At 70.0% G+C, this 14,093-nt stretch overlaps 2 protein-coding genes across 2 annotated transcripts in view; both read right to left on the bottom strand.

Moving 5' to 3' along the window:
* Positions 1 to 624: 624 nt before the first annotated feature.
* On the bottom strand, positions 625 to 10,454 carry LOC144929272 (carnitine O-acetyltransferase-like). Its single transcript, XM_078848390.1, is given in 15 exon segments — positions 625 to 1,200; positions 1,898 to 2,226; positions 2,892 to 3,259; positions 3,439 to 3,843; positions 4,047 to 4,169; positions 4,357 to 4,476; positions 5,195 to 5,295; positions 5,608 to 5,786; positions 6,106 to 6,280; positions 6,581 to 6,746; positions 7,650 to 7,703; positions 8,705 to 8,823; positions 9,240 to 9,337; positions 9,340 to 9,463; positions 10,345 to 10,454. Coding segments are annotated over 15 exon segments (2,970 nt in total). The 5' UTR covers positions 10,402 to 10,454; the 3' UTR covers positions 625 to 648.
* Positions 10,455 to 13,213: 2,759 nt separating this feature from the next.
* The window catches only part of SLC44A4 (solute carrier family 44 member 4), a 4,457-nt gene continuing 3,577 nt past the window's right edge, over positions 13,214 to 14,093 (bottom strand). The window contains exon 6 of the mRNA XM_078848388.1: positions 13,214 to 13,383. Within this exon, the coding sequence (XP_078704514.1) occupies positions 13,214 to 13,383 (170 nt within the window). The remainder of the gene's footprint in view (positions 13,384 to 14,093) is intronic.

The raw sequence follows: 14,093 nt of genomic DNA, 5'->3' as shown, positions 1-14,093 counted from the left end.
ACAGAGAATGGCCGACACCCTGTTTCCTGGCCACTGATGGCCTGGCCCTTCCCCCCTGCCAGGTGAGAGCTGAAGGGTTGGAGAACAAAGGAATCAGGTGACCACCTGGCCCGGGAAAGGGACAAAGCCCAGAGGAGGAGGGGCTGGAGGGAGTTTCAGTTTGGGGCTGGCTGGGGCATGGAGTGAAGGGCAGACGTGGTTGTCTGGCTCACTGCTCCCCAAAATGGACCCAGCTGAGGGGTCCCGTTCTCTGCACCTGCAAGCTCTGTGTTAGACCATGTTCCTGTCGGCTAATAAACCTTCTGTTTTACTGGCTGGCTGAGAGTCCCGTCTGACTGCGGAGTTGGGGGGCAGGACCCTCTGGCCCCCCCAGGACCCCGCCTGAGCGGACTCGCTGTGGGAAGCACACAGAGGGGCAGAGGAGGCTGAATGCTCCGAGGTCAGACCCAGGAAGGGGGAAGCCGGGTGAGCTGTGTGTCCTGCAGACAGGCTGCTCCCCGAGAGGAGACTCCCCCAGAGTCCTGCCCGGCTTCCTGGGGAGCAGTTCCAGAGCATCGCCCGGGGACCCCAGGACAGGAGGGGGCATTCGGGGGGGTCCCACACTCAGAGCTGACACCACAAAGCTACAAATGGCACCATGATTTTTATTCATTTTCCGTCGTCAGAAAATAAGTTAGATTTGTCTCCCCCTTGCCTGGGTGAAGGGGGATGCTGCCCCCGCCCAGAGGGAACTCTGGGTAAGGAGGGGAGCGGGCACAGCAGGGGGTTGTGGGTAAGGAGGGGAGCGGGCACAGCAGGGGATTGTGGGTAAGGAGCGAGCGGGCACAGCAGGGGATTGTGGGTAGGATGGCAGAGGACGCATAGGGGATTCTGGGTAAGGAGCGAGCGGGCACAGAAGGGGATGTTGGGTAATGGGGGCAGAGGGGGGTGGGTAAGGGGGCTGCAGAGGAGCACGTGGCGGGGGGCCATCAGGGCTGCCCCTCCACATCCCCGCCCCCCCGGGCTCTCCCCCAGCAGGCGGGCCAGCTGGTCCAGGACCCGGTGCAGGGCGCGGGCCAGGCGCCGGGCGTGGGTCTCGTGGCAGCAGTTGAAGGCCGTGATGGCGAAGTTGACGTGGGCGTCCAGCGGGTTGTAGCAGACCCCGTAGCCGTCCGGCACCTGCGGCCCGTAGACCATCAGGCAGTCGGAGCGCGAAGACACCTGGGGGGTGGCGGGGGGGAGAGCGGGGTGAGGGGGCGGCCACCCCAAGTCCCCTCCCCTGCCCACACCCGAACCTGAACCCCCACCGCCGATGACCTCCAGTGAGGGGGCAGGATGAGCCCACCGCAGCCCCCGGTGAAGGGACTCCCCCCCCACACCTGGGGGGCAGGGGTCCACAGCTGCCTGGTGAGCAGCCATCGGTGGATGGCACCAGCACAGGGGGTAGCTGGGGGGCAGGGGGGGCACAGACCTGCCTGGTAACCAGCACGTAGTGATGGCGTAGGGGCGCTGTGGGGTGGGTAAGAGTTAGTTAGGGGGGCACCGTGAGGCGGGTGAGGATTAGTTGGGGGGCACCATGGGGCAGGGGTCAGTCGGTGGGCGCTATGGAGCCGAACCTGGCCGGTGAACAGCCGGCAGTGCGTGGCGATGGCGTAGGGGCACCGGGGGGCGGGCGAGGGGTTCGTTGGGGGGTTTGTGGGGGGGCGCCGGGGGGGGCGAGGGGTTCGTGGGGGGGGGCGCCGGGGGCCCGTACCTGCCCGGTGAGCAGCCGGCAGTGTGTGGCGATGGCGTAGGGGCAGCGACTCTGAGATAGCGCGTTGCAGCGGGGGGTGGGGCGAGGGCGTTCGTTTGGGGGGGTTCGTGGGGGGGCCGCCGGGGGGGCGAGGGGGTTCGTGGGGGGGCGGCCGGGGGCCCGTACCTGCCCGGTGAGCAGCCGGCAGTGTGTGGCGATGGCGTAGGCCGTGTCCATGAAGATCCCCGGCAGCCGCTGTGCCCGTCCCCCGATGGCCGCCAGCTTCAGCCCCAGCAGGTGCCGGTCGATGCCCTGCCCGGCCAGCACCTGGGGGGAGAGGTCACAGCCCGGACGCCTGGGTCCCGGCCTCCCGCCTCCCACCACCTGGGGAGAGGGTCCCAGCCCGGACGCCGGGGTCCCAGCCCTGCGGGGGATGGGGGTTTCTCTCACCTGTTCGGTCCTGCGCGCCTCTGAGATTCCACGGCCGCCTGCAGCAGGGACCGCGTCTCCTCGTCCTGGGGGGCCGGGGGGAGCCGGGGTCAGAATGGGGTGTGCTGGGGGCCAGGGGTACGGGCAGGGTGTGTGGGGAACTGCAGGGTGGGGGGACTCGTGCAAGGTGCGGAACACAGGGGGCCGTGGGGGGGACAGGATACCTGCCTGTGGGGCTCCGTGGGAGGGCAGTGGGGTGGGTTGTGGGGGGGCCAGTTACCTGTCCGCGGGACGCAGGGGGGGACGTGGGGGGCCCGGTTACCTGGCCGTGGGGCGCATCCATGGCCCGTGCCAGGCACAGCACCGGGGGGGCCGCGGGGGGGGGCCGGTTACCCTGGCCATGGGGGCGCGTCCATGGCCCGTGCCAGGGCGCAGCACCGGGGGGGGCCCGCGGGGGTGGGGGCAGGGGGGGCCGGTTACCTGGCCCGTGGGGGCGCGTCCATGGCCCGTGCCAGGACTCTGAGATAGCGCCAGCCGCAGCACCGGGGGGGCCGCGGGGGGGGGGCGGGGGGGGGGCGGTTACCTGGCCGTGGGGCGCGTCCATGGCCCGTGCCAGGCGCAGCACCGGGGGGGGCCGTGGGGGGGGGGGGCAGGGGGGGGCCGGTTACCTGGCCGTGGGGCGCGTCCATGGCCCGTGCCAGGCGCAGCACCGGGGGGGGCCGCGGGGGGGGCCGCGGGGGGGGCCGGTTACCTGGCCGTGGGGCGCGTCCATGGCCCGTGCCAGGCGCAGCACCGGGGGGGCCGCGGGGGGGGCAGGGGGGGCCGGTTACCTGGCCGTGGGGCGCGTCCATGGCCCGTGCCAGGCGCAGCACCGGGGGGGGCCGCGGGGGGGGGCAGGGGGGGCCGGTTACCTGGCCGTGGGGCGCGTCCATGGCCCGTGCCAGGCGCAGCACCGGGGGGGCCGCGGGGGGGCCGCGGGGGGGGCCGGTTACCTGGCCGTGGGGCGCGTCCATGGCCCGTGCCAGGCGCAGCACCGGGGGGGCCGCGGGGGGGGGCCGGTTACCTGGCCGTGGGGCGCGTCCATGGCCCGTGCCAGGCGCAGCACCGGGGGGACCGCGGGGGGGGGCCGGTTACCTGGCCGTGGGGCGCGTCCATGGCCCGTGCCAGGCGCAGCACCGGGGGGGGCCGCGGGGGGGGCAGGGGGGGGGCCGGTTACCTGGCCGTGGGGCGCGTCCATGGCCCGTGCCAGGCGCAGCACCGGGGGGGCCGCGGGGGGGGGGGCAGGGGGGGCCGGTTACCTGGCCGTGGGGCGCGTCCATGGCCCGTGCCAGGCGCAGCACCGGGGGGGCTGCGGGGGGGCCGCGGGGGGGGGGGCCCAGGGGGGGCCGGTTACCTGGCCGTGGGGCGCGTCCATGGCCCGTGCCAGGCGCAGCACCGGGGGGGGCTGCGGGGGGGCCGCGGGGGGGGGGCAGGGGGGGCCGGTTACCTGGCCGTGGGGCGCGTCCATGGCCCGTGCCAGGCGCAGCACCGGGGGGGCCGCGGGGGGGGGCAGGGGGGGCCGGTTACCTGGCCGTGGGGCGCGTCCATGGCCCGTGCCAGGCGCAGCACCGGGGGGGGCCGCGGGGCGCACGGCGTCCGTCCGGCCCTGGTGGAAGCGCCGCAGGGACACCACCTCGCTGGTGGCACAGAGCGAGCCGTGGGTCCTAGGGGGAGACGGGGGTCAGCCCCCACACGGCCGTGCCCCACACGGCCCCCCCCCCACTGCCCACCCACCCCCCAGCCTGGCCCCCCGGGGCCCCTCCCTCCCCTGCCCTCGGCCCCTCCCGCCCCTACCCCCAGCCCCCCAGCCCCTCCCTCCCCTGCGCCTCCCGCCCGGCCCCCCGGCCCCTCCCGCCCGGCCCCTCACCTGTAGTAGGCCAGCTGCAGCGCCACCTGGAAGAGGGAGTCGGGGCGCAGCCCCCAGCGCTTGGGGAGCCCCTGCCCGAACCCCCGGTAGGTGAAACAGCTGATGTCCAGGTCCGTGATCAGGCTGGGGGGAGAGAGATGTTAGATGGGGGGCTGGGACCCTCCGCCCCCCAATACACCCTCCCCACCCCTCTGCCCCATCCTGACCCCCTGCTCCCCAATAGCCCCCCGCCGCTCCCCAACTTTCCCCTCCCCCTTTGAACCCCCATCCTCTCCCCGCACCGGGCCCCCCAGGCCCCCCCGGCTCTCACATGTCCAGGTTCTGTTTGGCTCGCTCGATGTCCCACTGGATCTCGGGGGTGATGTAGAAATACAGCTTGGGGGGCAGGGGCAGGGGCGTCATGGGGGCGCGCGCCGTGTCGGGGTCCTTGCTGCCGGAGACCCCAGGGTCAGACAGGAGGATCCCCCCAAAATCACCATGCTGGGGGCACGACACTGCACCCCAAAAACAGCCTCCCCAGGTAGGATATTCTGCCCTCCCGCCCCCACAACTTCCCTCCCCTTCCCAAGGCAGACAGTCCCGCCCCTTTCCCCACCCCCCAGGCAGGAAGTCCCGCCCCTTTCCCCATTCCCAAAACAGGAAGTTCCGCTCCATGCGCTCACCAGTCTACTCCAGCCCCACAGAGGTGGTACAGGGGATCTCTCACCCCAATTCCACCTCCCCCCACATGCTTCCCATTTTGGGGTCCCCCACTGCAGGACAAAAATGGGGGATCTGGGGCTGCTGCTCCCTGAGACTGGGCCTCCAATTACCCCCCCACCAGTTCAGAGGCTCCCCAACACAGGGGTAATTTGGGGTACAGGGAATGCCACCCCATAGGGAAGGGTGAACCCCCTCACCCCATCTTGGGGAGCCCCAACATTGGCACAGTTGGGGTACTGCCTTGTGGGGGAGATGAAACCCCCAAATCTCCTCCTTCTCTCCATTATAAGAGAATCCCTAATTCAGAAGAATATTCGGGGGCTGCTTTATAGGGAGATGTGACCCCAAATCCTCTGTTCTATTGGGTCCCCCCAGGCTGGCCCTGTGGGATTGATCAGGGGGTCACAGGTCTGGGGACACCCCGAATGTCCTAGTTTAGGGGTTACCAGTAATCGAGGACATGGTCGATGATGGTGGCTATGGGGGCCCCGTCGGCCACGGCCTGTTCATACAGCACCCCGCAAACGCCATCCTCCCCCACAATGAACTGGGGGCAGGGAACAAGAGAGAGAAAGAAGGCGCATGAGGGTCAGGCCAGGTCCACAAGACAGGAAATCCCACCTCTCCCCTTCCACCGTATCCCCAAACAGGAAGTCCCGCCTCTTTACTTGTACAAAACAGGAAGTCCCACCTCCCTATACACAGTCCCACCCTTGCAGCCCAAACTAGGAAATCCCACCTCCCTCTCTACATTTTCTTCAGCGCCCGAAATTAGGAAGTCCCGCCCCCACCCAGCACTCCAACACAGGAAGTCCCGCCCCCCTTGCTCCCAAAGCAGGAAGTCCCGCCCCCGCCTCACCTGCAGGGTCTTGTCGAACCAGCGGTTGCCGCTGTTGGAGTAGCTGCCGCCCCCGTGCAGCATCTGGGCGGCGACGCGGCTGGGGTAGCGCTCGTCCGACACCTTCAGCACCGGGGCGTCGAGGCAGACGGTGAAGAGGCTGCGCTGGATGCACCGGGCCGACTCCCGGTTCAGCCGGTCTGGGGGCGGGGTCACCGGACGGGTCAGCCCCTCCCCCAAGCAGGATTTGAACCCAGATCCTCCCTGCTTTGGGGTCCTGCCCTTGTTACACCCCATTCACTGCTGTCCCCCGGGCGACGGGGTCCCCCTTCAGCCCCTTCCAAAGCAGGAAGTCCCGCCTCCTTTCCCCCTCCCCGTTACGTCTGGAGATATACCTGGAGCCCCAGCCAGGTCTCCCAGGCCCGGGCCCCCCCTCCACCTCTCATGAGGGTGCGGCAGGCCTGGCCCAGCTTTTGGGGTCCCCAGGACCCCCATGCCCCTCACAAGGGTCCCCCGTACCTCTCATGAGGGTGCTGTAGGCCTGGCCCCAGGTGTGCCGGTGGTCCCCAGTCAGCACCCCCAGCGGCTCCTTGTCCGTCTTCCACGACAGCCCCCGGACACGCTGCAGCTGCAAGTGCAGCTGGTCCACGGTGAGGGGGGTCCCATCGCTGTTGTACACCTCCAGCTGGAAAAAACTGGGGGGCCGGGAGTCGGGTCAGCCCCCCAGCCCCGACCCAGACACCCGGCAAACGCCCCCTTTCCCCACATACAGCTCAGAACCCCTCAGCAGTCAGCTAGCCCCACTCCCTACGTGGGCACCCCCCAGTTGCCCCCACCCCGGGAACCCCAGACTCTGAGGGGGAGGTGCGGGGGGGACATACCTGGGCAGAGCGGGACTTGGGGGTGTCACTTGAGGGGGCTCTGGGGGGCACGTTTCCCAGGGGGTCCCAGGGCAGGGACAGTTTTGGGGGCCGGGTCGGGGCCCCGGGAGTACCTGGAAGTTGCGGACGACGGTGATGAAAGTGGGGGCCCGGCGCCCCGGGGGGGGCAGCAGGAGCCCGTCATGCTTGGGGCCGGGCAGGCGGCAGGAGGCGAAGAGGCGGCTGTACTGGGCCATGCACTGGGGGTGCCCCCCCCGGTACTCCACCAGCAGAGCCTGCCTGGGGGGGGGGTACGTGAGACACACGGGGCAGAGCAACCCCCCCAGTCCCGCCCCGCATCGCCCCCTCCCTCACCCCCAGGGCCCCCCCAGTCCCCTCCCCGCATCGCCCCCTCCCTCACCCGCAGGGCCCCCCCAGTCCCCTCCCCGCATCGTCCCCTCACTGCATCGCCCGCTCCCTCACCCCAAGAGCCCCCCCCAGTCCCCTCCCCGCATCGTCCCCTCCCCGCATCGCCCCCTCCCTCATCCCCAGGGCCCCCCCAGTCCCCTCCCCGCATCGCCCCTCCCTCACCCCCAGGGCCCCCCCAGTCCCCTCCCCGCATCATCCCCTCCCTGCATCGCCCGCTCCCTCACCCCAAGAGCCCCCCCCAGTCCCCTCCCCGCATCGTCCCCTCCCCGCATCGCCCGCTCCCTCACCCCAAGAGCCCCCCCCCAGTCCCCTCCCCGCATCGCCCCCTCCCTCACCCCCAGGGCCCCCCCAGTCCCCTCCCCGCATCGTCCCCTCCCTGCATCGCCCCCTCCCTCACCCCCAGGGCCCCCCCAGTCCCCTCCCCGCATCGTCCCCTCCCTGCATCGCCCCCTCCCTCACCCCCAGGGCCCCCCCAGTCCCCTCCCCGCATCGCCCCCTCCCTCACCCCCAGGGCCCCCCCCAGTCCCCTCCCCGCATCGCCCCCTCCCTCACCCCCAGGGCCCCCCCGTCCTGCATCGCCCCCTCCCTCACCCGCAGGGCCCCCCAGTCCCGCCCCGCATCGCCCCCCCTCACCCCCAAGAGCCTCCCCTACCGCCTGGATCCCATATAGCCCCTCCCCTCCCCCTCCCACCAAACTCTGATATCTAGTCCCCCAATAGAACCCCCCTTCTCCCAACCCTCCCCCGCTGCGGGGGGGGGGGGTCAGGCACTTACTGATCAATCTTAGCCTTGAAATCCAGCACCCCTGCGATGAGCTTCGCTGCAAACCTGGGGGGGGGCGGGAGGGGAGTCACAGATCCACCGGTGCCCCTCACTCCCGACCCGCAGCCCCCTGCCAGCCCATCCCTGGGCTTCCCCCACCCTGCCGGTGCCCCTCACTCCCGACCCACAGCCCCCTGCCAGCCCAGCCCTGGGTTTCCCCCACCCCTGCCGGTGCCCCTCACTCCCGACCCACAGCCCCCTGCCAGCCCAGCCTGGGTTTCCCCCACCCTGCCGGTGCCCCTCACTGCCGACCCGCAGCCCCCTGCCAGCCCAGCCCTGGGTTTCCCCCACCCTGCCGGTGCCCCTCACTGCCGACCCGCAGCCCCCTGCCAGCCCATCCCTGGGCTTCCCCCACCCTGCCGGTGCCCCTCACTCCCGACCCACAGCCCCCTGCCAGCCCATCCCTGGGTTTCCCCCACCCTGCCGGTGCCCCTCACTCCCGACCCACAGCCCCCTGCCAGCCCATCCCTGGGTTTCCCCCACCCTGCCGGTGCCCCTCACTCCCGACCCACAGCCCCCTGCCAGCCCATCCCTGGGTTTCCCCCACCCTGCCGGTGCCCCTCACTCCCCACCCACAGCCCCCCTGCCAGCCCATCCCTGGGCTTCCCCCACCCTGCCGGTGCCCCTCACTCCCGACCCACAGCCCCCTGCCAGCCCAGCCCTGGGTTTCCCCCACCCTGCCGGTGCCCCTCACTGCCGACCCGCAGCCCCCTGCCAGCCCAGCCCTGGGTTTCCCCCACCCTGCCGGTGCCCCTCACTGCCGACCCGCAGCCCCCTGCCAGCCCATCCCTGGGCTTCCCCCACCCTGCCGGTGCCCCTCACTCCCGACCCACAGCCCCCTGCCAGCCCATCCCTGGGTTTCCCCCACCCTGCCGGTGCCCCTCACTCCCGACCCACAGCCCCCTGCCAGCCCATCCCTGGGCTTCCCCCACCCTGCCGGTGCCCCTCACTCCCAACCCACAGCCCCCTGCCAGCCCATTCCTGGGCTCCGCCTCCCCGATACCCACCGGAGCTGCCCCCTCCAGTCGCTGTAGTCCTGTTTGGGGAGCACGACGGCCGGGCTGGAGTGGACGGTGAGGGGTAAGCGGCTCTCCAGATACGCGCTCTGCACCCACCAATCCGAGAGCTGGGGGTGGGGGGCGGGGAGGACAGACCAGGGTTAGAATCGGGGCTGGGGGTCATGGGGCCTTTGACCTGAGCTCCCCCTGTTGCTCCTCCCCCCCAGGCTGAGACCTGGCACAACCTCATTGCACTGATGGGGCTGAGCAGCATCACCACCAGGGAGCGCTGTCCCGGGACAGCCCTCCCAGCCAGGTCCCTCCCATCCCCTTCCGCCTGGGTCTCCTGCCCCGGATGCCGGGGTTCCCACCCCGTGTTCCCCGCAAAAAGCTCCAGGGACCCTCACAGGACTCCTGGGTTCCCCCACCTTTCACCCCTCCCCCCAAACTCCTGGGTTCTGCCTGCTCCCAGCCCTGCCCAGGACTCCTGGGTTCCCCACCCAGCTCCCTAACCCCCGGACGCCTGGGTTCCCCCCAGCTCTACCCAGTTCTCCATGCGGGCGGCTCTGCGCTCCAGCTGGGCCTGCAGCCGCGCCCCCTCCCCGCCAGGCGCCCCGAACTCCTGCACCAGCTGCCGGTTTCCTCCAGCTCCTCGGGCGTGACCAGCACCTCCAGCGAGCGCAGGTACCGCTCCAGCGTCTGGGCCAGCGGGGGCACGGGCTGCCGGGGCAGCGGGAAGGACGAGGCCAGGCCTCGCGCCGGGGGCCGCTGCGGGACAGGAAAGGCTGGAAGGCACCAAGGACAAGGGGCACCCGCCGCCCTGGGGCAACTGCAACTGCCCCCGGGAAGTCTCCAGTGCACTGGCTGGAACCCGGCAACCCGCAGCCCCCCCCGGGCTCCCCCCGGCCGGCCGGCCCCCCCGGGCTCCCCCCGGCCCCCCCCCGGCAACCCGCGGCCCCCCGGGCTCCCCCCGGCCGGCCGGCCCCCCCGGGCTCCCCCCGGCCCTCCCCGGGCTCCCCCCGGCAACCCGCAGCCCCCCCGGGGCTCCCCCCGGCAACCCGCAGCCCCCCCGGGGCTCCCCCCGGCCCCCCCCGGCAACCCGCAGCCCCCCCGGGCTCCCCCCGGCCCCCCCCGGCAACCCGCGGCCCCCCCGGGCTCCCCCCGGCCCCCCCCCGCAACCCGCGGCCCCCCCGGGCTCCCCCCGCCCCCCCCCGGCAACCCGCGGCCCCCCCCGGGCTCCCCCGGCCCCCCCCGGCAACCCGCGGCCCCCCCGGGGCTCCCCCCGGCCGCCCGCTCGCTAAGTGGGGGTGCCGCGACCCTCCACCTCAGCGGCGGGGTTGCAGAGGCAGCGGGGGACCCCGGCCAGCTGCAGCCGCCTGCCGGGGGGGGTCCCCGCCGCCGTGAACCTGCCATGGGGACCGCTGGCAAGGTGGGGGGGTCCCGCTCCCAAAGCGGCCAAGGCAACAGCCCCCCCCCCGCCCCCCCGGGCCCGAGTTGCGGGCGTCAAGGCTGCGGCTGCAGCAAACCCCTGGCGGTGGCCGCTCCGCAAAAGCGCCCGCGGGGGCCCCGCAAAGCCGCCCCCCCCCCGCAGGTTTGCAGCCCAGCAGCTGTTTGCAACGGGCCCCCCCCCGCCGCCCCCGCCCACTCACCGGGGCGCGCGACCCCGCAGCTCGCCAGGGCTGCAAGAGGAACCTCCAGCGCCCCATGCCCGGGGCGGGGGGGGGCGGCTCGGCCCGGGGGGGGCGGCCCTGACCCGGCTGCAATCCGCGGGCAGGAAGCCGACGCCACTGCGGGGCCTGGTTGCGGGGGCGGGCCGGCAGGAGGCGCTGCTGCAAAGACCCTCCGGGGCGCCCCTCCCCCAACGCAGCCCTCAACGGGGGGAGGGCGGGGCACCCGGACGCCTGGGTTCTCTCCCCAGCGGGGGGAGGGGAGGGGAGGGGAGGGGCAGCTAGTGGGTTGGAGCGGGGGCGGGGGCTGGGAGCCAGGACACCTGGGTTCTCTCTCCAGCTGGGCCGCAGACCGTCTTTGGGACTTTGGCCCAATCACGGAATCACTCCCTGCCTCAGTTTCCCCAAGTGGGGATAATGATCCTTCCTGTGTCTAGTGAGACTGCGAGCTCCTGGGCTCAGGGGACCAGCTCTCACTGAGTCACACCCCGGCGCGACGGGGCCCTGATCCCGGCCAGAGGCTGTACAGCGCCCGGCGCGACGGGGCCCTGATCCCGGCCAGAGTCTGTACAGCGCCCAGCGCGACGGGGCCCTGATCCCGGCCAGAGTCTGTACAGCGCCCGGCGCGACGGGGCCCTGATCCCGGCCAGAGTCTGTACAGCACCTGGCATGACGGGGCCCTGATCCTGGCCAGAGTCTGTACAGCACCCGGCGTGACGGGGCCCTGATCCCGGCCAGAGTCTGTACAGCGCCCAGCGCGACGGGGCCCTGATCCCGGCCAGAGTCTGTACAGCACCCGGCATGACGGGGCCCTGATCCCGGCCAGAGTCTGTACAGCGCCCGGCGCGACGGGGCCCTGATCCCGGCCAGAGTCTGTACAGCGCCCGGCGCGACGGGGCCCTGATCCCGGCCAGAGTCTGTACAGCGCCCGGCGCGACGGGGCCCTGATCCCGGCCAGAGTCTGTACAGCGCCCGGCGCGACGGGGCCCTGATCCCGGCCAGAGTCTGTACAGCGCCCGGCGCGACGGGGCCCTGATCCCGGCCAGAGTCTGTACAGCGCCGGGCGCGACGGGGCCCTGATCCCGGCCAGAGTCTGTACAGCGCCGGGCGCGACGGGGCCCTGATCCCGGCCAGAGGCTGTACAGCACCTGGCATGACAGGGCCCTGATCCCAGCCAGAGTCTGTACAGCACCTGGCGCAACGGGGCCCTGATCCCAGCCAGAGTCTGTACAGCACCTGGCGCGACGGGGCCCTGATCTTGGTCAGAGTCTCTGCAGCGCCCGGCGCAACGGGGCCCTGATCCCAGCCAGAGTCTGTACAGCACCTGGCGCGACGGGGCCCTGATCTTGGTCAGAGTCTCTGCAGCGCCCGGCGCGACGGGGCCCTGATCCCAGCCAGAGTCTGTACAGCACCCGGCGCGACGGGGCCCTGATCCCAGCCAGAGTCTGTACAGCGCCCGGCGCGACGGGGCCCTGATCCCAGCCAGAGTCTGTACAGCACCTGGCGCGACGGGGCCCTGATCTCGGTCAGAGTCTCTGCAGCACCTGGCATGACGGGGCCCTGATCCCGGCCAGAGGCTGTACAGCACCCGGCGCGACGGGGCCCTGATTTTGGCCAGGGCTCCCATTATGACCCTAGGACTGAGCCAGTGTAATTTGTGTTCCCCTTTTCTTGGGCTTGGAAAGGAACCAGACTCAGGTTTTCGCTCCGTGACACCCTGGGAAGGTTGACACGGCCCCTGGAAAGTCCCGGCCAGGCCTCAACCCTTCGTCTCAGCCTCTTCCCTGAGCTCTCACTGGTCATGGGCGCGTCCAGAGCTGGTTCATGCTTTCCACCGGCGCTTTGTGTCATGGGGTTAGCATGGGGTGAGCGTCAGTAAACCCCACTCCCCTCCCAGCACCAGGGAGAGAACCCAGGAGTCCTGGTGCCGAGCCCCCACCAGATCTAACACCAGCCCGCACTCCCCTCTCCGGGCACTTGACACATTTGAGTGACCGTCTGAGGAAAAAGAACAGGAGGACTCGTGGCACCTTAGAGACTAACCAATTTATTTGAGCATGAGCTTTCATGGGCTACAGCTGAGCATTCGTGAGCATCCGATGCAGTGAGCCATAGCCCATGAAAGCTCACGCTCAAATAAATGTGTTACTCCCTAAGGTGTCACGAGTCCTCCTGTTCTTTTTGCGGATACAGACTAACACAGCTGCTACTCTGAAGTCTGAGGAAGTTTCTGATCTGGTGTGGAGCCCGGTTCCCCTTTGCGATCCCGGTTCCCCTTTGCGATCCCGGTCCCAGTCGGAGGGAAATGAAACCCAGCTGGTGGTGAAGATCTGGCTGAAAAAGCCACAGCGGGGCTGGGTCGGACCAGACCCGAGCCGGCCAGCCCCGCGGAGCGCTGCCCGGAGAGGTAAGGACCGGCCCAGCCCTATTATTGGGCTAGTGGTCGTTAATATCTGTTCACTGACTCACCTTTGTATTTTCGCTACCTCGCGATTAACGAACCGAGCTCAGAGTTAGCAGGGTTCCCAGGCACATATCAGCGCAGGCCTCGGAATTGATGCAACTCTCTCTGAGCAAACGACCTCTTCTTACTGCTCCTCAGCAGCGCTGTCTTTCCTACTATCTGATTATTTCGCTGATAAATACAGCGGCGTAGGCATGAGGTCATTGGACAGGCCCAGACTCCCTCTGATCTGGAATAGATGTGGTGAGATCCAGCGTTGTATTCCTGGGTAGGGTCTAGAGCTCTGAGCTGGTCGGGCAGAAAGACTCATGAGCGTTTCTTCATCAAACTCCATTTTATTATCACCATCGTTAACGTATCGGACGAGTCATTAATGCGGCGATTTCCTCAGACTCGTTTGCATCGATCTGGGGATCTCTCTGTTCTGTGCAGAGCCGGCGAGTTCTTTCCTTCTCTTCTGGCCCCGGTCGTGCGGCGGCCGACTCGACGGTTGTCTCGGAAAGGGACCCGTCGGCCACCCGTCCTCTTCTGCTTGAGTCGACGCATCGGTTTATTCGCTACACGCGTGTGCCGTAATTAATGAGGCTTTTTCGTCAGGCTTTGCAGTGCCCCTGGGGTTTGGTGGCTGGACACAGAGTCAGTAATGCGTCTTGGTTTCCGCGGCCTCGGCTCTATTTCACTACCCAGGCGCTGGCGGCTGGTAACTGCGCCGGGCGTGCAGCTGTCGCCTGCCGTTACCGTGCGCTTTGCCGCGTTTGTGTTGAGACCGGAGGGTTGATTCGAGCCGGCAGCCGCCGGTGCGTCAGCCCCTGTCTTGTGATGGGTCCTGTGGCTCTGGCCGGGGGCCGACCCGGTCATCGCGCCGGCGGGGCTCCGTCTTTCAGACCAGTACGGCATCCCTCCGGAGTGGTGCTAACTCCCGCCCCGCCCGGGCAGCCGGCTGGCGTGGGAGTCTTAGGTGATTCTCGCATCAGGTGACCAGATAGCAAGTGTGCAAAATCGGGACGGGGTGGGGGGCAATAGGAGCCTATATAAGAAAAGCCCCCAAAATCTGGACTGTCCCTTTCAAATCGGGACGTCTGGTGACCCTGTTCTCGTGGGACCCCTGACACTCACGGCTTTGACTGGCTCCCACCCCGTTACCACTCGGGAGACGGCGCCAAACGAATGCGGGAGCCCACGGCGGGAGGGCCTGGCTCGTGTCCCGGCCGTGTTAGTATCAGGGGCTGTGATCCCCCCTTGTGCCCAGCACTCTGAGATAGCGCGT

The sequence above is a fragment of the Lepidochelys kempii genome, chromosome 14 (assembly GCF_965140285.1).
Source record: "Lepidochelys kempii isolate rLepKem1 chromosome 14, rLepKem1.hap1, whole genome shotgun sequence".
Lineage (NCBI taxonomy): Eukaryota > Metazoa > Chordata > Testudines > Cheloniidae > Lepidochelys > Lepidochelys kempii.
This window is presented reverse-complemented; position numbering and strand designations above follow the sequence as displayed.